Genomic DNA, 23966 nt, shown 5'->3' with positions numbered 1-23966 from the left:
CTGGATCTTCTTAGTAAAGCACATTGCTTCCCTCTATAACCACTCACCGGAAGCTGCTCTGTTGAGTGGCATGCTGTTGTCCCTTCTCCCCATTATAGCAAAAGAACGCGTCACTTGGCTGTAGCCTGGTGATGCCTCTGTACAGGTCTCGACCCCAAACTGCCCCCCGAGGAATCGAGTCACAATCCTTCTAGACTAAGTCTAAATAGCCAAGTCCATAAACACCGAATCCTGTATTCCTCCCCCGAGATATTCAAAAACTCTAGCACACTTCTCCGCTAGTACTTACCTCTTCATGGACAGAGGGAAGAGGACATACTTTGGGCTGTCCATGTACATAGCTGTCTAGGAGGTAACAGACAGCCAGGGGTGAGCCTGGGGTGCCTGGCACCTGGGTGCAAGATTTTCTCTGGCGCCTATGGGAGTGGTTAAATTACCCACTCCCAACCACATAACCACACCCATGTCCTGCCTAATCACACCCGCACCTTCCACCTCTTTACGCATGCATGTGATACCCCATTCCTACCCCTCTTCCATGGGCTTGCTCCTGGCTGGCTTTGGCTTCCTGCGAGTCTGCTGGTCTCTGGACTGACTCAGGCTGAGAGGCTCTGCGAGTCCAACGCAGTCACACACTGCGTATTTATGGCTGCCTGTGGCCACCCTACTCTCGCTGACGTCGGCTCCTCCCCCCTGCCAAGCCCAAGGTGGGCTGCCTGTATCTTTCCCGTTGCGCCACACAGCCTGCCAGTGTTGCCAACCTTTCACGTTATTTTTTTACTGACAAATACCTAAAAAATTTACTGACAAAAGATTATTTTTACTGACAAAATTTCCCCACTAAATGCACATAAGAGACAGCTTTTCCCCATGTAAATGCACATAAGAGACAGCTTTTCCCCATGTAAATGCACATAACAAGACTGCTTTTCCCCATGTAAATGCACATAACAAGACTGCTTTTCACCAGCAAATGCACATAACAAGACTGCTTTTCACCAGCAAATGCACATAACAAGACTGCTTTTCACCAGCAAATGCACATAACAAGACTGCTTTTCACCAGCAAATGCACATAACAAGACTGCTTTTCCCCATGTAAATGCACATAACAAGACTGCTTTTCCCCATGTAAATGCACATAACAAGACTGCTTTTCACCAGCAAATGCACATAACAAGACAGCTTTTCCCCATGTAAATGCACATAAGAGACAGCTTTTCCCCATGTAAATGCACATAACAAGACTGCTTTTCCCCATGTAAATGCACATAACAAGACTGCTTTTCACCAGCAAATGCACATAACAAAACTGCTTTTCACCAGCAAATGCACATAACAAAACTGCTTTTCACCAGCAAATGCACATAACAAGACTGCTTTTCACCAGCAAATGCATATAACAAGCCTGCTTTTCACCGGCAAATGCACATAACAAGCCTGCTTTTCACCGGCAAATGCACATAACAAGCCGGCTTTTCACCGGCAAATGCACATAACAAGACTGCTTTTCACCAGCAAATGCACATAACAAGACTGCTTTTCACCAGCAAATGCACATAACAAGACTGCTTTTCACCAGCAAATGCACATAACAAGACTGCTTTTCACCAGCAAATGCACATAACAAGACTGCTTTTCACCAGCAAATGCACATAATGACAAACAGCCAGTGTCCCCAGGATGTGTAGCCAGGGGGTATATGTGCCCAGGATGTGTAGCCAGGGGGTGTATGTGCCCAGGATGTGTAGCCAGGGGGTGTATGTGCCCAGGATGTGTAGCCAGGGGGTGTATGTGCCCAGGATGTGTAGCCATGGGGTGTATGTGCCCAGGGTGTGTAGCCATGGGGTGTATGTGCCCAGGGTGTGCAGCCAGGGGGTGTATGTGCCCAGGATGTGCAGCCAGGGGGTGTATGTGCCCAGGATGTGTAGCCAGGGGGTGTATGTGCCCAGGATGTGTAGCCAGGGGGTGTATGTGCCCAGGATGTGTAGCCAGGGGGTGTATGTGCCCAGGATGTGTAGCCAGGGGGTGTATGTGCCCAGGATGTGTAGCCAGGGGGTGTATGTGCCCAGGATGTGTAGCCAGGGGGTGTATGTGCCCAGAATGTGTAGCCAGGGGGTCTATGTGCCCAGGATGTGTAGCCAGGGGGTGTATGTGCCCAGGATGTGTAGCCAGGGGGTGTATGTGCCCAGGATGTGTAGCCAGGGGGTGTATGTGCCCAGGATGTGTAGCCAGGGGGTGTATGTGCCCAGGATGTGTAGCCAGGGGGTGTATGTGCCCAGGATGTGTAGCCAGGGGGTGTATGTGCCCAGGATGTGTAGCCAGGGGGTGTATGTGCCCAGGATGTGTAGCCAGGGGGTGTATGTGCCCAGGATGTGTAGCCAGGGGGTGTATGTGCCCAGGATGTGTAGCCAGGGGGTGTATGTGCCCAGTATGTGTAGCCAGGGGGTGTAGGTGCCCAGGATGTGTAGCCAGGGGGTGTATGTGCCCAGGATGTGTAGCCAGGGGGTGTATGTGCCCAGGATGTGTAGCCAGGGGGTGTATGTGCCCAGGATGTGTAGCCAGGGGGTGTATGTGCCCAGGGTGTGTAGCCAGGGGGTGTAGGTGCCCAGGATGTGTAGCCAGGGGGTGTATGTGCCCAGGATGTGTAGCCAGGGGGTGTATGTGCCCAGGATGTGTAGCCAGGGGGTGTATGTGCCCAGGATGTGTAGCCAGGGGATATGTGCCCAGGATGTGTAGCCAGGGGGTGTATGTGCCCAGGATGTGTAGCCAGGGGGTGTAGGTGCCCAGGATGTGTAGCCAGGGGGTGTATGTGCCCAGGATGTGTAGCCAGGGGGTGTATGTGCCCAGGATGTGTAGCCAGGGGGTGTATGTGCCCAGGATGTGTAGCCAGGGGGTGTATGTGCCCAGGATGTGTAGCCAGGGGGTGTATGTGCCCAGGATGTGTAGCCAGGGGGTGTATGTGCCCAGGATGTGTAGTCAGGGGGTGTATGTGCCCAGGATGTGTAGCCAGGGGGTGTATGTGCCCAGGATGTGTAGCCAGGGGGTGTATGTGCCCAGGATGTGTAGCCAGGGGGTGTATGTGCCCAGGATGTGTAGCCAGGGGGTCTATGTGCCCAGGATGTGTAGCCAGGGGGTCTATGTGCCCAGGATGTGTAGCCAGGGGGTCTATGTGCCCAGGATGTGTAGCCAGGGGGTCTATGTGCCCAGGATGTGTAGCCAGGGGGTGTATGTGCCCAGGATGTGTAGCCAGGGGGTGTATGTGCCCAGGATGTGTAGCCAGGGGGTGTATGTGCCCAGAATGTGTAGCCAGGGGATATGTGCCCAGGATGTGTAGCCAGGGGGTGTATGTGCCCAGGATGTGTAGCCAGGGGGTGTATGTGCCCAGGATGTGTAGCCAGGGGGTGTATGTGCCCAGGATGTGTAGCCAAGGGGTGTATGTGCCCAGGATGTGTAGCCAGGGGGTATATGTGCCCAGCATATGTAGCCAGGGGGTATATGTGCCCAGGATGTGTAGCCAGGGGGTATATGTGCCCAGCATATGTAGCCAGGGGGTATATGTGCCCAGGATATGTAGCCAGGGGGTATATGTGCCCAGGATATGTAGCCAGGGGGTATATGTGCCCAGGATATGTAGCCAGGGGGTATATGTGCCCAGGATATGTAGCCAGGGGGTATATGTGCCCAGGATATGTAGCCAGGGGGTATATGTGCCCAGGATATGTAGCCAGGGGGTATATGTGCCCAGGATATGTAGCCAGGGGGTATATGTGCCCAGGATATGTAGCCAGGGGGTATATGTGCCCAGGATATGTAGCCAGGGGGTATATGTGCCCAGGATATGTAGCCAGGGGGTATATGTGCCCAGGATATGTAGCCAGGGGGTATATGTGCCCAGGATATGTAGCCAGGGGGTATATGTGCCCAGGATATGTAGCCAGGGGGTATATGTGCCCAGGATATGTAGCCAGGGGGTATATGTGCCCAGGATATGTAGCCAGGGGGTATATGTGCCCAGGATATGTAGCCAGGGGGTATATGTGCCCAGGATATGTAGCCAGGGGGTATATGTGCCCAGGATATGTAGCCAGGGGGTATATGTGCCCAGGATATGTAGCCAGGGGGTATATGTGCCCAGGATATGTAGCCAGGGGGTATATGTGCCCAGGATATGTAGCCAGGGGGTAATATGTGCCCAGGATATGTAGCCAGGGGGTAATATGTGCCCAGGATATGTAGCCAGGGGGTAATATGTGCCCAGGATATGTAGCCAGGGGGTAATATGTGCCCAGGATATGTAGCTAGGGGGTAATATGTGCCCAGGATATGTAGCCAGGGGGTATATGTGATCAGTATATGTAGCCAGGGGGTATATGTGATCAGTATATGTAGCCAGGGGGTATATGTGCCCAGGATATGTAGCCAGGGGGGTATATGTGATCAGTCTATGTAGCCAGGGGGTATATGTGCCCAGGATATGTAGCCAGGGGGTAATATGGTAATATATGCCCAGGATATGTAGCCAGGGGGTAATATGTGCCCAGGATATATAGCCAGGGGGTATATGTGATCAGTATATGTAGCCAGGGGGTATTATGTGCCCAGGATATGTAGCCAGAGGGTATTATGTGCCCAGGATATGTAGCCAGGGGGTAATATGTGCCCAGGATATGTAGCCAGGGGGTAATATGTGCCCAGGATATATAGCCAGGGGGTAATATGTGCCCAGGATATGTAGCCAGGGGGTAATATGTGCCCAGGATATATAGCCAGGGGGTATATGTGATCAGTATATGTAGCCAGGGGGTATATGTGCCCAGGATATGTAGCCAGGGGGTAATATGTGCCCAGAATATGTAGCCAGAGGGTATTATGTGCCCAGGATATGTAGCCAGGGGGTAATATGTGCCCAGGATATGTAGCCAGGGGGTAATATGTGCCCAGGATATGTAGCCAGGGGGTAATATGTGCACAGGATATGTAGCCAGGGGGTATATGTGATCAGTATATGTAGCCAGGGGGTATATGTGATCAGTATATGTAGCCAGGGGGTATATGTGCCCAGGATATGTAGCCAGGGGGTATATGTGATCAGTCTATGTAGCCAGGGGGTATATGTGCCCAGGATATGTAGCCAGGGGGTAATATGTGCCCAGGATATATAGCCAGGGGGTATATGTGATCAGTATATGTAGCCAGGGGGTATATGTGCCCAGGATATGTAGCCAGGGGGTATATGTGATCAGTCTATGTAGCCAGGGGGTATATGTGCCCAGGATATGTAGCCAGGGGGTAATATGTGCCCAGGATATGTAGCCAGGGGGTAATATGTGCCCAGGATATATAGCCAGGGGGTATATGTGATCAGTATATGTAGCCAGGGGGTATTATGTGCCCAGGATATGTAGCCAGAGGGTATTATGTGCCCAGGATATGTAGCCAGGGGGTAATATGTGCCCAGGATATGTAGCCAGGGGGTAATATGTGCCCAGGATATATAGCCAGGGGGTAATATGTGCCCAGGATATGTAGCCAGGGGGTAATATGTGCCCAGGATATATAGCCAGGGGGTATATGTGATCAGTATATGTAGCCAGGGGGTATATGTGCCCAGGATATGTAGCCAGGGGGTAATATGTGCCCAGAATATGTAGCCAGAGGGTATTATGTGCCCAGGATATGTAGCCAGGGGGTAATATGTGCCCAGGATATGTAGCCAGGGGGTAATATGTGCCCAGGATATGTAGCCAGGGGGTAATATGTGCACAGGATATGTAGCCAGGGGGTATATGTGATCAGTATATGTAGCCAGGGGGTATATGTGATCAGTATATGTAGCCAGGGGGTATATGTGCCCAGGATATGTAGCCAGGGGGAATATGTGATCAGTCTATGTAGCCAGGGGGTATATGTGCCCAGGATATGTAGCCAGGGGGTAATATGTGCCCAGGATATATAGCCAGGGGTTATATGTGATCAGTATATGTAGCCAGGGGGTATATGTGCCCAGGATATGTAGCCAGGGGGTATATGTGATCAGTCTATGTAGCCAGGGGGTATATGTGCCCAGGATATGTAGCCAGGGGGTAATATGTGCCCAGGATATATAGCCAGGGGGTATATGTGATCAGTATATGTAGCCAGGGGGTATATGTGTCCAGGATATGTAGCCAGGGGGTAATATGTGCCCATGATATGTAGCCAGAGGGTAATATGTGATCAGTATATGTAGCCAGGGGGTATTATGTGCCCAGGATATGTAGCCAGGGGTTATTATGTGCCCAGGATATGTAGCCAGGGGGTAATATGTGCCCAGGATATATAGCCAGGGGGTATATGTGCCCAGGATATGTAGCCAGGGGGTAATATGTGCCCAGGATATGTAGCCAGGGGGTATATGTAGCCAGGGGGTATATGTAGCCAGGGGGTATATGTAGCCAGGGGGTATATGTAGCCAGGGGGTATATGTAGTATAGGTAGTGAGTGACAGGAGCGTACCCAACCCTCCCCTCCCGCCGCCGCTGCTGCTGCTGCTGCCGCCGCTCCCCCCTCACCTTAAAGCAGCTTCAGACCTCAATCAGCGGGCGACCCGACCAGTAAGAAGGCGCCGGACGCACCCGCTCTATATGCAGAAGTGATGTCACTTCCGCATATCAGTGCGGCATGCTAGGTCCCAGCGCCCGCCCGCCTGATCGAGGTCTGACGCGGCGGCGCCGGTGTTCCGACGTGATAACCTACACGTCGAATTTGCCTACATCCACTGTCAAACGTATACCAGGAGGATTAGGGTTAGGCACCGGCGGCTGGAGGGAGGGAGCGGCGGCCACAGGGGGAGAGCGGCGGCCGGGCGGCGCCTCTCAGAGGCAGGCGCCTGGGTGCCTTGCACCCGCCCAGGCTCGGCCCTGCAGACGGCCTTACTGTTGTTTATGCGCATGCCTCAGTAATTTGCTTATTTAGTGAATTTAGGGGACATGCTGCTTAATTTTGTTACTTGAGGGAAATGCTTCTTATTTTTATTTGTGAGACACAGCTGCCTAATTTATTTATTTAAGGGACATGACTGTTTAATTATGTTATTTGGGGGGCATGCTGCCTAACTATGATCTTAGATTTCTAGAAGTGGTTGTGTGGTTTTATTTTATATGGCGTATTTCCTTCTTTGGGGGAAGTGAATGCCCATCCAAAGTTTTACTTGGGGATTTACCGATTTGTGTTTATGCCCCAGGTATTGCATACTCGGTCTGGTCCCGGGGGTTGCAGAGAAGTGCTTTTTGAGCTGAAGGGCCATTTTGGAAATTCATAGCAGGTCTGGAATTGAAGGGGTAAAATAATTTTTGTTTTTTTCAAAACACTAAACTACAAAATTACTTGTACAGTACAACTTCACTTTTTCTTTAATTTTCCCAAAAAAGTGCAGTATCCCTTTAAAGGGCAGAAGGAAAACAGAGAGAAATCCATCATGTATCTATTTAGAGAATTAGCCTGTCTAATTCTCCCTTCATCTGTGACTAATCACAACTATAATTTGATCTCTCAGCTGTGTCAGCTGTCTGCCTCAGCAGAGCAGCTAATTTGTGAACACAAGATGTTAACCCTATGTCTGCTTCCGTGAAAGAAGGAAGTAGACACACTGCAGACTCATTGCAGGACTTGTATCAGCTGTAACAAAGACATGTTTTTCTTTAAAAGTTATTATGCTGTTGCTTATCTTTTAGAGCAGAGAGGAAGTTCTGAGTTCAGGTCCACTCTAACTGCAGATTTAGCACACGGCCTAGCAACCTGCAACTTAGCACTGCCATGCCTCCCCCCCCCCCCTACACACACACACACAGAGGTCAGCAGATGTTCTGCAGCCCACAACAGATGTCACGGCAGGGCGGCAGTACTTGATGTCACTCTGTGTGGCTCAGACACCTTGGTGGAGTATATGCAGCCCTGGGGCGAGGTCAGACGGGCACATATAGATGAGCCTCTATGTAGCTTCACTTTGATGTAACGTAGCAACACGGTGTACCTGCCAACATGCTGTCAGATAAAATCAGCGTGCTGACAGATCTTCTGAGGGGTCTGCCATAAGATGCAGCCAGCAGCACGTCTGTGCAGAGCATTCCATGCCAGCGGGAGGTGCTGCAGAGCAGCCTGTGCATCACTCCACAGAGGTAGCTGGAAATACCCTGAAGGGAGAGGAATGGGATTGATGACTTCCTTTTAAAGGGGAACTTCGGCCTAAACAAACATACTGTCATCATGTTACATTAGTTATGTTAATTAGAATAGATAGGTAATATAATCTCTTACCCACCCTGTTTTAAAAGAACAGGCAAATGTTTGTGATTCATGGGGGCTGCCATCTTTGTCATGGGGGCAGCCATCTTTTTGGTTGAAAGGAGGTGACAAGGAGCAGGAGACACAGTTCCAACTATCCTGTGTCCTGATTACCCCTCCCAGCTACACACGCTAGGCTTCAAATGTCAAATTCAAAATGGAAAAAAAAAATTGCACCAAAACAGCAGAAAGAGAACAACAAAATCAGAAATCCCATCATGCTTTGCACAGCATCAGGGGAAAAAAGCCTGGGCAGTTTTCTTCTGTGCAGCTAAAAATGAGGCTTGTATAAGAGAAACAAAGTTCTGATGCTGTGAAACTGTTAAAGAAACACAAAGCCTTTTCAGTTCTGCTGAGTCGATTTTTAGTCCGGATGTTCACTTTAAGTAACGCTACAAGCCTGGCAGTTATTCTGAATCTGTGCTGTGGACCCCTGGGACAGACACACTCATAGGGGGATTATTTTTTTACAATGCTCATTTATAAATTATTTTGTCAGCGGCTGCCCATTTTAAAATCTTTTCTCACCCTAATTTACATTTCATTTACCAGTCCTGTCAGGTGCATCACTGCAGAATGTTCATTTACCAGCGAGTTCTAAAGCCAGTAGAAAATATACCTGGTCTCCCAAAATGCTCTGGGGGGAGGGGGAGAACATAGCTAGACAGCCTAGACTAACCCTTCGTTAGAGGGTGGGGTTAAATACCAATATACAGCAATATATAGACACCAGTAATCCCTTGAATCTTTAAAGATTCCGCCGCAGTCGGCTGCTTGCCCGACGCACCTTGCCTCACATACGTGTCCCATACATGCACACGCACAAGCACTCTATGCCCTGTCGTTACACAAGCAGTTGTAATATGCGCATGCAGCATCGTGTCCATGTCGTGTATATTACAACCGCTCTCTAGATACATAGATAAGAAGTGTTGTGGATACAGAAACCAGGATAATAACCATAAAAGCGTGTATCCTGAATAATTTACTACATGTTGTGATATGTCACTCAGTAATCATAAAAGACCAGAGACTGCTGTTACGGTACTCACGACAAATCACCGCCCATAACCACCACTCACGCCGCTGTCCCATCGCCACAGGCTCCTCTTTCTGCCATCTCTATGAAGGCAGAGTGCTGTCAGCCGGTCAGGAGCCGCTTTCATTGGCTCCTGACGCTGTCTATCAATGGGAGCCAATGTGATTGGCTCACAGTGATCACGCGGTCAGAAGCCAATGAGAGCGGTTTCTGACCTGCCTACAAAGCTCTGCCGTCTAATAGATGGCAGAGCAAGCAAATTGTGGCGGATTCAGAGCGGAGAGATCGGTGGTAAAGTCAGGAAAGCACGATTCATTAGGGCGTTAAATCTACGTCCAGTCAGAGCCGCAGCACTACCTACTGGACATAGATTCGTACTGCGTCGGTCTGGAACCAGTTAAAGGACACCTGACCTGAGCAAAGATACGTATGGTACGCACAGAGATGTATGTTCATGTTTCCACATACCTCTGTTCATTATCCGTTTCTCTCCTCCCTTCCCCCCGATCCCTGTAATTGCTCCCTGAAAAATGTGACATTTGACTAAAGTAACATTTCAGACAGGAAGAGGCAGGCTTTCTGCAAAGTACCCTCCTATCACCCTCCCATTTCCTTCTCCTCTCCGTCCCCATTCACTCCCCGGCACAGGCATTGAACTACAGTCTTCGAGGGCCATTATCCATGCCAGTATTTAGGATGGACGGAAAAATGTGTTCCTCATTCATTCCCATCAATTAATTTGAGCTGTGCCAAAATGGTACGACGACCTTGGCCCTTAAAGAGAATCTGTATTGTTAAAATCGCACAAAAGTAAACATACCAGTGCGTTAGGGGACATCTCCTATTACCCTCTGACACAATTTCGCCGCTCCTCGCCGCATTAAAAGTGGTTAAAAACAGTTTTAAAAAGTTTGTTTATAAACAAACAAAATGGCCACCAAAACAGGAAGTAGGTTGATGTACAGTATGTCCACACATAGAAAATACATCCATACACAAGCAGGCTGTATACAGCCTTCCTTTTGAATCTCAAGAGATTATTTGTGTGTTTCTTTCCCCCTTCTGCTCTCATGCACTGAAGTTTCAGGCTGCTTGTTTCTTCCTGCAAACAGCTTTGCCCTTGTCTGTAATTCTTCAGTATGTGAAAGCCCAGCCAGCTCAGAGGACGATTTATCCAGCTTGTAAAAGATAAGAGAGAGAAGAGAGAAGCTGCTCTAATCCTAAATAACACACAGGCAGTGTGCATACAGGGGCCTGGACGGGGGAGTTCATAGCAGAACCACAACACTGAAGAACTTGGCAGCCTTCCAGACACAGGCTGACAAGTCTGACAAGAGAGAGATAAGTTGATTTATTACAGAGATGGTGATAGTAGAACGTGCTGCAGTAAGCCAGAACACATTAGAATAGCTTTTTGAACTTGTAGGATGATAAAAAACAGAATGCAATTTTTGTTACGGAGTCTCTTTAAAGAGGAACTCCAGTGAAAATAATGTAATAAAAAGTGCTTCATTTTTACAATAATTATGTATAAATGATTTTGTCAGTGTTTACCTATTGTAAAATCTTTCCTCTCCCTGATTTACATTCTGACATTTATCACATGGCAACATTTTAACTGCTGATGATGTCAGCGGAAGGAGATGTTACTTGCTTTTTTTATGCAGTTGTAAACAGCTGTTATTTCCCACAAAACAACAAGGCTCACACAGTGTGATGTCAGCACCCTGGTGTTGACATCACACTGTGGGAGGGGTTTGACCACAAAATCAGCCATACAGAGCCCCCTGATGATCCGTTTAAGAAAAGGAATAGATTTCTCATGGGAAAGGGGGTAATCAGCTACTGACTGGGATGAAGTTCAATTCTTGGTCACGGTTTCTCCTTAAAGATCGATGTTTGACATATCTGCTTAAGGGGAGGGAATGGGAGGGAACATCGCTGCAAGCCTGCCTCTTCCTGTATGAAAATTTGACTTCAGTCAAAAGATACATTTTCCAAGGAGTGATTACAGGCACTGGGGAAGAAGAAGGAGAGGACTGGACAGAGGAATGTGGATGCAGCATGTATCTACCTCTGTACTCACATTTGCTTTGCTTGGATCAGGTGTCCTATTGATCATTTGCCAAGCATTAATTGTAATTTTTTTTACACTCTGTTGCACATACTGAGCTGTTTTCACCACTGATACTTAAAGAAAACCTGAAGTGAACATTAAAAGTCAAAATAAGCATACACAAGTCATACTTACCTTCCATGTAGTCTACTCCTCAGTGTCTTTCTCCTGTCCCGCGTCCTGTTTGCTCACTGTGATCGGGGGAATTTTCCGTCCTCCATTTTGAAAATGGCCATTACCCATAACACCTTTCTGGTCAGCACACAATTAAACTGTAACATCGCCCACTTGAGTTATAGGGAAACAGACATTACTTGGCACATCAGTTTTCCTCTCAGCTATAACTGACAACAACTGATATTTTACTGACAGCAACCGATATATTTCAGCTCTGACAAAATATTGTCAGAACTGGAAGAGATTATTGTCAGAAGAAAATGGTGAGCTTCTGAGAGGAACTAATGGCAAGGTAACTATGTAATGTTCATTTGAAGCTACCTCATGTGTTTATTTTAAATATTTTTTACTCAGTACAGGGTCTCTTTAAAGAGGAACTCCAGTGAAAATAATGTAATAAAAAAAAGTGCCTCATTTTTACAATAATTATGTATAAATGATTTAGACAGTGTTTTCTCATTGTAAAATATTTTAAATCCCTGATTTACATTCTGACATTTACTATATGGTGACATTTTTACTGTTGGCAGGTGATGTAGCTGCTGCATGGTTTTTTGGCAGTTGGAAACAGCTGCAACCAGCTATTTCCCACAATGCAGCAAGGTTCCCAGACAGGAAACTGCCAAGAGTACGTACTCTTGTGGGAGGGGTTTCACCACAATATAAGTCATACAGCGCCCCCTGATGGTCTGTTTGTGAAAAGGAATAGATTTCTCATGTAAAAGGTGGTATCAGCTACTGATTGGGAAAAAGTTCAATTCTTGGTCGGAGTTTCTCTTTAAAGGCCTTATTTTGCAATTACATATGTTGGTTGCAAACGGTTATGTACTTGAATTTTACTGCCACACCATTCATTCCAGTTCCCTTTCTTCTTGGTAAAATTTATATAATGAATATTGTATTTTTTGCACTATAAGACTCACTTTTTCTCTCCCAAAATTGGGGGGGGGGAAAACTGTGTCTTATAGTCCAAATGCAGGGAGTTCCTGAAATCTGTGAACGCCTGCCAATACCAACCTGTAACCTGACGCAATGTCAGGGACTCCCTGTACTGTGCCCATGCAGAGGGAGACACAGGGGGACAAACGGAGGACACAAAGGGGCATAGAGGCGGACACAAGGAGGACAGAGGCGGATACATGGGGGACACAAGGGGGACAGAGGAGGACACAGGGAGACGCAAGAGGTATAAAGGGGGCATAATCCACAAGATGCTCCCTCACCATGGATACACCAGGTATAAATTATTTTTTCTCGAAGCGCCTTATAGTCTGAAAATTACAGTACTCTATAACAGGAGTTTGGGCAAGCACCATCAACCATGCCATTATAAATACAAATCAAAGGAGTGTGCAGAAAGGAACATAAATCATATAACCTCAAACTAACAAGACTATTCCAAAAATCACTGCACCACTCCAAAACGAATAAATATCCATTATACCATCTTTATTAAACTACAAAAGCATAAAAACATTTTAATCTCACAGTGCAGGGTAGCCATGAAGATATATGAATCACAATACAATGATGAGGGAATCAATCATAGTCAAAAATCACTGTGCAAATAAACAGTCCCACATGTCTTACAAGTTACAATCCATGTTCGTATATGTATATACTGAATGTTCTAATAAGATCATAAGATCAGTATAAAAGGTAAGCAGCCATCATTCAAAATGTGCAATTAGCAAATATAAAGTGCATAACATGGGCAGAAAAAGCTGTGTAATCCCCAAATCAGACCCCATGAGGGGAAAGAATAAAGACCAAAGTGGCGTGAACAAAAAGGGAGAGCAAAGGAAAATAAACACCGTCATAAGAGCAAGCAATAGAGTAGCAATAGAGTAAATCAAAGAGGCATGGTTTCTGCCCATGTTATGCACTTTATATTTGCTAATTGCACATTTTGAATGATGGCTGCTTACCTTTTATACTGATCTTATGACCTTGGACAAGCATTTCTAGAACTCATTCCAAAGAGAGTATTTCAGGAAACAATTGTAGCAATTTCCAATCCTTTCTCCCGATCACCCACGTGTACCCTAGCACTTAAACGGCAACTTAAAGGACCACTGTCGCGAAAATCTTAAAATTTAAAACACATGGAAACACATACAAATAAGAAGTATGTTTATCCTAGGGTAAAATGAGCCATAAATTACTTTTCTCCTACGTTGCTGTCACTTACAGTAAGTAATAGAAATCCGTTATTACCGACAGGTTTTGGGCTAGTCCATCTCTTCATAGGGGATACTCAGCATGGCCTTTTATTCTATGAAAAAACAGTCCTTGAAAAATAATTTATACAAAGATGCTGGCCAGCCTCCCTGCTTGCTGCACACTTTTTTGGCAGTTGGAAGGAGCAACTGCCATTCACTTAGTGCTTTTGAAAATAAAGAAAACCCTGAGAATCCCCCATGAGAAGATGGGCTGTCAGATTTCTACTACTTACTGTATGTGACAGCAACATAGGGGAAATGTAATTTATGGCTCCTTTTACTCCTGAAGAAACTTACTTCTTATCTGTATATGTTAACATATATTTTAAATTTTAAGATTTTTGTAACAGTGGTCCTTTAAAGTGAAGTTTCAGGGCGAGGGGAAAAAAAATCAAAATCCACTTACCTGGGGCTTCCTCCAGCCCGTGGCAGGCAGGATGTGCCCTCGGCGCCGCTCCGCAGGCTCCCGGTGGCCTCCTCGACCTGGCCAGGCTAGTGACAAGGCCGGGCTTCTTCTGCGCTCCAATCTGCGTTTCACGCGGGCGCGGTTACGTCATCAGACGTCCTCCGGGCTGTACTGCGCAGGCTCAGAACTACTACGGTGGTCTCTCGTGGTCGGGTATCGGAGACCACCGGGAGCCTGCGGAGCGGCGCCGAGGGCACATCCTGCCTGCCACGGGCTGGAGGAAGCCCCAGGTAAGTGGATTTTGATTTTTTTTCCCTCACCCTGAACCTTCCCTTTAAGTGAGAGGGATATGGAGGCTGCCATATTGATTTCCTTTGAAACAATTCCCATTGCCTGGCTGCCCTGCTGATCCTCTGACTTGCTAATACTTTTTTACCCGAAAGCCAAATGTGTCTACACATAATTTTTATATTACATGGAGCAGCGGCGGGAAATGGGGCCGGCGGCGATCCACATGTCGGACATAATCCGACACTCTGATCTGAATAGGATGATATTGTGATGAGTTTTATCGGCAACAGCCCCCTCTAGTGGCAGCCATCTTTATCCTAGAGGACAAGGCCAATGTCAGCCATAGTTCAACATAGGATTGGAAAGGATCAAGTAATAATAAACTATTGAATGTTGGCCCTGTCACATGGAAAGCATATTTGTTGGGAAAGAACGCAGTCAGCTGAAGACATTAGGTAGTCTTTTCCGACAGTCCCTAGAGCAGCTGGCTGTCGTGTGTCACTCACTGATAAATGTCCTGGTGGCTGCTGAGATGGTGGACGTTCCCTGGGCATGGGGAGATGCTATCACAGGAGGCCAGAGATTAGGCACAGGGGAAAATGTCACATGTCATATCTCCATGCTAGTCATCATGACAGAGTGCTATGTAATTTGCTCCGTCTGCCAAATCCAGCCCAGTGTTCCATCTCACAGCTTCTATGCCGAAAACAAGGATTTTCTCAAAGGAATATGGAGGAGAAAAATATATGTCAAACTGAGCCTATATATATGTTCTGGCATGATTGCAGACACTTAACACAGTGTCTGTCCCCCTCCGATATGCTTCCACGTCTCGTAATTCTTCCCGTTAGTGGACCCGACAAGAGTGTGTCAGCGACCTCTGACCCCCAGTTATTTTAGTCGCGGATGTACAGTAAGAAATGTTATCTAAGACGATACTCCCAGATCTCTGCATGCACCCGCACATCTTATACAACAGTGCATGATAGGAGCTGTGCAGCGAGAGCAGGTGCAGCGCGCTCTTACTGCGCCTGCATGCTAAACGGAGGGTTATAGGTCACCACTAGTTATCAAAAATTACGGATGAGCAGGCGAGTGGTGGAAGCGGGCCACAGCAAAGGGGGTTAACTTACCCTGATCTATGCATCTGGCCACCTTGCTCCACTACCTGCACAATCTTCCCGATACTCCCCCCCCCTTCATATCTGGAAGGAGGAAGTAACAGAAGGATGTAAAGAGGTGTGGAGCACTGCGGCGAGAGGCGGCGACTAGGGAGAGTTAACTCCCATTTCCCCCAATGCTTTAAAGCAGTGGTCCTCAAACTAAGGCCCGCAGGGGCTTTTTCACTGGCCCCCCAAACACTGGGGGTAATCAATACGTATATTCAATGTAATGCTTTTCAATATCATTTTATGTGTGTTCCGGCCCCCCAGCAGCGCTATTCGTGCTACTGACGAGCTACTGTTTGTCCCCTATCTTATTGCCTGATGAAGCGGGCTGTGCCTGCGAAACACGTTGCATCTTTTGGAGTACCAATAATAAATGTATTTGTTTAATTCAGACAGTATTTTCAGTCTGCTTTCCGGCCACCACTGCCTCCCAGCAAATTTTAAAACTTATTACCTTTTATCCTGCTGGCACATCTGTTCTCTTACGATAATACAAGATAATATTGATATAATGTCAATAAAGCAGTGTATTTTTACACTCCACAAGATCATACAATGCATTTTGCGAGATCGACCCCATTTCCTCAGGCAACAAGGGTGGAGCATATACAAAAAGGTATGTATGCGCTTGGCTGAGGCGCTTGGCTGAGTTACAGCCCTTTTTGTGTATGCTGCGTCTTTTTTGCCTGAGGAAGCAAGGTCGATCCTACGAAATGTGTTGTTTGATCTTGCGGAGTGTATAAATAAACTGCTTTATTGATATTACATCAATATTATCTTGTGTTTGCTTGGAGGAGGTAAGGCCACCACTGCCTCCTCTATTTTTAAACTTTTTAGATACTTTAATTATTTTGGCGCCTCTGTATAATCTGATTTTAATTTTCATGAAGGAGTACGCACACAAACCGTAGAAGCAATAAACGTGAAGTATTTATTCTCCCATCACATACATGTGCAGACACGGTCTGACCTGCTTCGGGCTGTATAGTCTGAGGCTAAGTATAGCGAGTGCTTTATAGTTGTATGAAGTGTGCTTCCCATCACAGTTCTCACAAGTCACAGTCCTTATGAGGATCCTGTATTCAATTCCAAGTTTCACCCGACAAGTCACAAAGCATCTCCACCGCAAGACCGCCATCATGCAATGCAAACAAACATAAAAAAGAAGATCACAGCCCCTGATGAGTCTGATGACAAAACGCGTAGGGAAGAGCTAAGGGCAGGAAGTGACCGGCAGTAGCAGGAGGAGACGTCCTCTGGAGTTTTAACATTCAAATCGCTTTTTTATTAGATGTTTGTGAGTATACTTCTTAGAATTACCCATTGCTGGATGCAGAGGTGGCTAGAAGGAAATCATTACCGGGGAGGCTACCACGGCCTTTAAGCGAGTACAGCTGGGCAGCAGCTGAAGGGGTTGAGCAAGGAAGTTTGTGTGTGGATGCTGGTTGTAAAACTCGGGTGTTATAGGAACCTCTGCACTATGATATGCAACTGTTTATGTTTTTGAGATACTGAACTGTTGAAGAAATCGAAGTGGATCCAGTGGAGCATATAAATTGAGATTGCTCTCTGTGAGGCGAGGCAGCCTTGCCATAATGTGAGCGTGCCAACTATAAGGTGGAGCACCGGGAGGCGGAGGTGGCCCAACAATAGTACCTTCCCTCACCGGGAATCCCATAGGGTGGTGGTTACCCTACTGAAGAAAATAATACAGACTGTACTATTATCTTCTCTTTTATGTTTTTATGCAATGCTTGATGGTGGTCTTGCGGTGGAGATGCTTTGTGACTTGTCGGGTGAAACTTGGCATTGAATACAGGATCCTCAAAAGGACTGTGACTTGTGAGAACTGTGGTGGGAAGCGCACTTTATAAAACTATAATTTCTAGAATAATGTGCATGTAGCATGTGGAGAAAAGTGCTGCAAGCCCGGATTGTATAGGGTTGATACTGATTACAGGGGAGCGCAATCGATTAAGACCTAGAATAGCGAGCGCTTTATTGCCGCAATGAACATGGGTGCCTATGAGGTGCCCAAGCTTACATAGTGCCCAAACTTATGAGAGACACAATATTGGATCTGTACAACAGCACTGAAGTCGGCACAGATATTGGAAGGTTTGCGGCAGGGGGAAGTTGGGTGGTTGGTAAGGGTTAGGCATGGGAGGGTCAGGTAGAGCTAGGCACTGGTGGGGGATTGGTTAGGGCTAGGCATGGGTTGTGGTCTGTTATGGTCCGGTATCAGTGGAGGGGACGTAAGTTAGGGTAAAGCATAGGTGGGGGGACATGGTTAAGGTTAGGCATCAGAGGGGCGGGAGGGGGGGGGGGTCTGTTAGGGTGTTAAGCATCATGGAGGGAAGTTGGTTATGGTTAGGCATCGGTTGAGAGGAGGTTGGTTAGGCATCGGTGGAGTGGGGTTAGTTAAGGTTAGGCATCGGTCAGTAGTGGGGGGGAGGGGGTTGGTTAGGGAATTAGGGAAAAGTATTGGTGAGGCATCGGTAGAGGGAGGGCTCCTGTGATGACAGAGTTAGGTTCAGCGTTAATAAATCTGTAAAATTTACAGGTATCTTACTATTGAAATTACCACTGCTCAATAGTAGAATATTGGTAATTTAAACAATACTCTATTAGCGGCTATTCTCACCTCCCAAATTTACCAGGTGCCTTTTCTGCATGCACGCCCCAACGTAAAGGGAACTCCCACCTTTATTACAGAAATACCATCCACCCACTACAGTCCTATGTACAGGCGACCCCTACTTACAAACAGCTTCTGTCCCGGGAGATGGAATGTAGGTTGAGTCCTGTGTTATACATGGTGAAACGTGGAAGGATTTACTTTTGGACAGCTCTGGATTTGGACATATGCATATATAGCAAACTCTGATACATAAACCTCAGCTGCCAGGTCCTACCATGTGCCTGTATAAAAATACAATGTATGACCAATTCTGATCTAGTAAACTGCTAATATAGTAAACTACTTGGCCAGGTCCCTTGATGTTTACTATATTCTGTAGATATTATACTGTAGTATAAACTATGCTTTTTTGTTGTTTCTGTTTGTTCGATGTGCTTTTAGAGTGCTTATAACAGTTTATACAATACTGTAACATTTAATAACACAAATATGTATAACAAAACGCAGTATTGTAAAATTTGATCATGAAGACAAGTTTGTTTGGATCTCTGAAACATTGTATCTCAAGTGGCTGAATAGTGTAATGGTTAAGGGCTCTGCCTCTGACACAGGAGACCTGGGTTCGAATCTCGGCTCTGCCTGTTCAGTAAGCCTGCACCTATTCAGTAGGAGATCTTGGGCAAGTCTCCCTAACACTGCTACTGCCTATAGAGCGCGTCCTAGTGGCTGCAGCTCTGGCGCTTTGAGTCCGCCAGGAGAAAAGCGCAATATAAATGTTCTGTGTTTGTTTGTTGTTTGTTTGTCAAGTCATTTTGTCAGTAGAGGACCGTCTGTACTTCAAGGATTAACAAAAAAAGTTACTTTGGCTTGATACCTTTTCTTTTATGTGCCTATAAAACTCAGTTATTTAGGAAACGGCAACCAAGGGACTTGGACAGCTTCTGGAAATGAGTAACAACGGCTCCTGACCTGTACAGCTAATTACAGCTGAAAGTCATGGAGTTTGTGGGCAGTATGTACACCAAACAGAGTGTCAGAGCTATAGTTACAAAAAAGCACAACCTGAGCTCCCAGGCAGTTTTGAATGCCTTAGCTGGCTGCAAACTGAAATGTGAAAGAATAATTGTTATGAATCGGCATAAGATTTCTACAGCAACAATGTATGTATATTCCATTTTTCTTTATCATAAACGTGGATTTTTTTTCAACACAAAACAAGCAACAGGTATACAGGTAGGCCTACACACTGTGAAAAACACTGTGCAATCTTTGCCCCCTGCACCTCCTCCATGTCCCGCCCCCGTGCCTCCAATGTATAACCTAACTAAGTATCCATGGTCATCAAAAAAACCAAGCAGCAACTGACTTAATATAGACAAAGTATATAATCTTTATTAAGTACGTATCCAAACACATAAAAACAATTACAAATCTCCAGTGTGGCTGGGAGGGAACAAATAAGTAATCAGATGAAAAATAGACAATAAACAGATATCGGGGGTGAGGAAGTAAGTAACAAGTCACATATAGATGTACTGGTATACTGAACAGCACCCACTCCTCAATACAATAATCCTAAGCATGGTGCATGTTATATGCTGTCAGTATAGTGAAAATGAATGCCTCACCGTTCCAATAGCACAGACCCTCGCAGCCCCGCCGGAGACAAGGGACCTCACATGTATCGCACCTCCTACGGTGCTTCTTCGGAGATAAAAAGATTAAAAAAGATCCGTCTTAAATACACGCTGCAATGCCGCCGAACGCTACAGGAGGCGTGGCCACACCCCCTATGCGTCACTCCGCTATGTTTATTATTATTAATTATATTCATATCTTTAATTATCATTCTAATACATGAGCAACTGTTCTTTTAATATATGGGTAGTGATTTATTATTGAAATTGCAATGGCTGTCCTTTCGCATTGACCCTCCGCAGACAGCATCATCGGGTGTGCGCCGCTCAGTCTATGCGAACGTGAGGTCGCATAGCGGAGTGACGCATAGGGGGTGTGGCCACGCCTCCTGTAGCGTTCGGCGGCATTGCAGCGTGTATTTAAGACGGATCTTTTTTAATCTTTTTATCTCCGAAGAAGCACCGTAGGAGGTGCGATACATGTGAGGTCCCTTGTCTCCGGCGGGGCTGCGAGGGTCTGTGCTATTGGAACGGTGAGGCATTCATTTTCACTATACTGACAGCATATAACATGCACCATGCTTAGGATTATTGTATTGAGGAGTGGGTGCTGTTCAGTATACCAGTACATCTATATGTGACTTGTTACTTACTTCCTCACCCCCGATATCTGTTTATTGTCTATTTTTCATCTGATTACTTATTTGTTCCCTCCCAGCCACACTGGAGATTTGTAATTGTTTTTATGTGTTTGGATACGTACTTAATAAAGATTATATACTTTGTCTATATTAAGTCAGTTGCTGCTTGGTTTTTTTGATGACCATGGATACTTAGTTAGGTTATACATTGTGTCATATTTTCCATGGACATGGAATTTTATAAATTGCTCTACTTCTTGATATTATTGTCCCGTGCCTCCAATGTCTTCCTCTATGCCACCTCTGTCTGGGACTACCTGTATTGGCAACTGAGCATACCTGTGGGGGGAGTGGAGAGGGGGGGGGGGGGTTTGAATCAATCCTTTAGTGTAACAATAGGCCTGTTATTATAACATCGGTTACAAAAACAGACATTTTCACAAAGCATTTTTTTGTTCCTGTTGTCTCTTTGATGCTGATGAAACTTTGATCTGCAGCAATGAGCTGATTCTGCCTATTCCATTCTACAGGTACAGAGGAGCATCTCGTTATACAAGCAGCCTGGCATTAATGTGCGGGGATGGGGGAACCTGCACTGCAAGACACAGCTGCAGCAATAATAATACTAATAATCATCATCATCCTCATGCTATGCTATGGCCAAAAATCAACACTAACAGCACTAACAATACAGTAACTCCTCTGCTGCTGCTACTAGCAATTTCATTCATTTATATACTAACGCAACCTATGATAGCACTAACTGTACTCATTGTAATAAATGGTCATAACAAATAATAATAATAATCTAGCTAGTATTTCTATCAAAAATAAAAACACTAGTAATAATAATAATAATAATTGTTTGCTCTTTAACCTCCAGAGCAATACGCCGCTCAGGAGGTTTTGTTACATTTTGCCCGATTCCTAAATTATTGTCCGAAATGACTGAAAAGCTTATAGCTAGCACTAGGCTAGCTAGTAGAAGTCTCCGCCACCCGCCGCTCCCCCGTTTATACATTACCCAGCATGGATCCAGCGATCGGCGCAGCGTCATGACGTCATGCGCAAACCCAATCCTCCCTATAGAGAGACCGGAGCTGTGCAGGGAGCCTGTGCGATCGCTGGTTCCAGCCCGGGTAATGTATAAACGCGGGGATCGCGGGGGATCCAGGAGTGCCGGACACATTTACTAGCTAGCCTAGTGCTAGCAGAAGGTTTTTCAGCTATTTCTGCATATTTACTCAGCGTGGGGCACTCCTGAGGACAGACGGCGGTATGCCCGACACAGTGTCGGGAATACCGCTATGGAGGTTAATAATAACAATAGCAACAAAACTACTATTAAAATTAATAGTTATAATAACAATTATATCGCTACTAACAATAATAATAGTAATAATGGCATTACTACTATTAATAATAAAAATAATAATATCACTACAGGTAGTCCTCCAACTTACGAACGGTGAAATTTGATTCTGTGGGAACAAGTCAAAAACATTTTCTTTTCTTCAAAAAGACCTTGTAGTTTTTGAGAAAATAGATTTAAAAAAAAAATCAAAGAAAAATGATTTTTAAAATTATAAAGTGCCACTTAGCTGTGGTACACGGAGGGCACAGGGGGACAGAGGTGCCACAGTGGGGGTGGGGGAGAGGTGGCACAAAGGGGGATACTGAAGGCATGGGGAAACAGAGGTGGCACAGAGGAGGACACTGGAGACATGGGGGAACAAAGGTGGCACAGTGGGGGAGGGGCAGAGGTGGGGCAGAAGGGGGACACTGAAGCTATGGGGTAACAGAGGTGGCACAGAAGGGGGACACTGAAGCGATGGGGGAACAGAGGTGGCACAGAGGGGGACACTGGATGCATGGGGGAACAAAGGTGGCTCAGTGGGGGAGGGGCAGAGGTGGCACAGAAGGGGGACACTGAACGAATGGGGTAACAAAGGTGACACAGTGGGGGGGGGCAGAGGTGGCTCAGTGGGAGAAACAGAAGTGGCACACAGGGGGACACTGGAGGCATGGGGGAGCAGAGGTGGCACAGAGGGAGACACTGGAGGTATGGGGAAACAGGTGGCACAGAGGGAGACACTGGAGGCATGGGGTAACAAAGGTGGCACAGTGGGGGAAACAGAGGTGACACACAGGGGGACACTGGAGGCATGGGGGAACAGAGGTGGCTCAGTGGGGCGGGGGGGGGGGCAGAGGTGGCACAGAGGGAGACACTGTTGGTATGGGGAAACAGGTGGCACAGAGGGAGACACTGGAGGCATGGGGTAACAAAGGTGGCACAGCGGGGGAAACAGAGGTGACACACAGGCAAACACTGGAGGCATGGGGAAACAGAGGTGTGGGGGGGGGGGGGGGCAGAGATGGCACAGAGTTGGGACACTAAAGCCATAGGGTAACAGAGATGGCACAGTGTTTCAACAGATTCAGGTTAAGAATGAACCTACAGCCCCTATCCCATTCATTAACCAGGGACTACATGTACTACTACTACTACTTCTAACATATAATAATAATAATGATAATAATTATAATAATTAGTATTGTTATTATTATTATAATGCCATTCTACTATTTAAGAATAGTATAACTACTACTACTAACAACATAAAAGAATAATAGCGAAAAGAATAATAGCGAAAATAACAGTAGCATACCCCTAGTCGTCTGCTTCTTATCTTCACATAGCCCTGCTTGACAATATCGTTGAAATTTGAACCCATTCCCAGGAAGCCGGCGCTGGGCTCCAGTACTAGCAGGGGAAAGTTGTCAGGCTGCACAGGAGCCCGGCCGGCACATGAGTGGGGACCCGCGGCTCGCGCTTCCCTGGCTGTTACATCCACTGTGCAGAGCGGAGAGGCAGGCGGAATCCCAGGCGGAGGGGACTGGAGCAGAGACACAGCAGCATCCTCAGCTGGCAGAGCAGCCACACACTGGACTGTACCATTCGCCTGCAAGCTGCTGTGATGATGCAGAGAGGAGGGGGGGCAATGTGATAGCAGCCCACCATTCACAAGCTGCAGCGACGTGAGCATCCAGCCTGCCCCTCCACAGTGTGGGAAGCATTGAGGGAAAGCAAACACAGCAGAGGCTCTTATGATTAGCATAGAGGAAAAGCAAACAGCAGCCTGAGTCTCATTCAGAAAGGTCACTGCAGAAGCACTGACACTGTATCTGCTCTGTGAGAGATAGCAGCCAGGTTCCTACTGCCTCTGCTGGGTGCAGCTTCCTGGGTGCTCCATGCTCTGTGCAGCTTCCTTGGTGCTCCCTGCAGCTTCCTAGATATGCTC

The 23966-nt window shown here is 46.6% G+C and overlaps 1 protein-coding gene across 1 annotated transcript in view; it reads right to left on the bottom strand.

Moving 5' to 3' along the window:
• DOK5 (docking protein 5) overlaps positions 1-23589 on the bottom strand; it is a 209630-nt gene extending 186041 nt beyond the window's left edge. The window contains exon 1 of the mRNA XM_068263535.1: positions 23334-23589. Coding sequence (XP_068119636.1) covers positions 23334-23399 — 66 coding nt within the window. The 5' untranslated portion in view covers positions 23400-23589. The remainder of the gene's footprint in view (positions 1-23333) is intronic.
• Between the last annotated feature and the right edge of the window lie 377 nt (positions 23590-23966).

This window comes from Hyperolius riggenbachi, chromosome 12, assembly GCF_040937935.1.
Source record: "Hyperolius riggenbachi isolate aHypRig1 chromosome 12, aHypRig1.pri, whole genome shotgun sequence".
Lineage (NCBI taxonomy): Eukaryota > Metazoa > Chordata > Amphibia > Anura > Hyperoliidae > Hyperolius > Hyperolius riggenbachi.
Note: the sequence above shows the minus strand (reverse complement) of the source record. Positions and strands in the feature narration are given on the sequence as shown.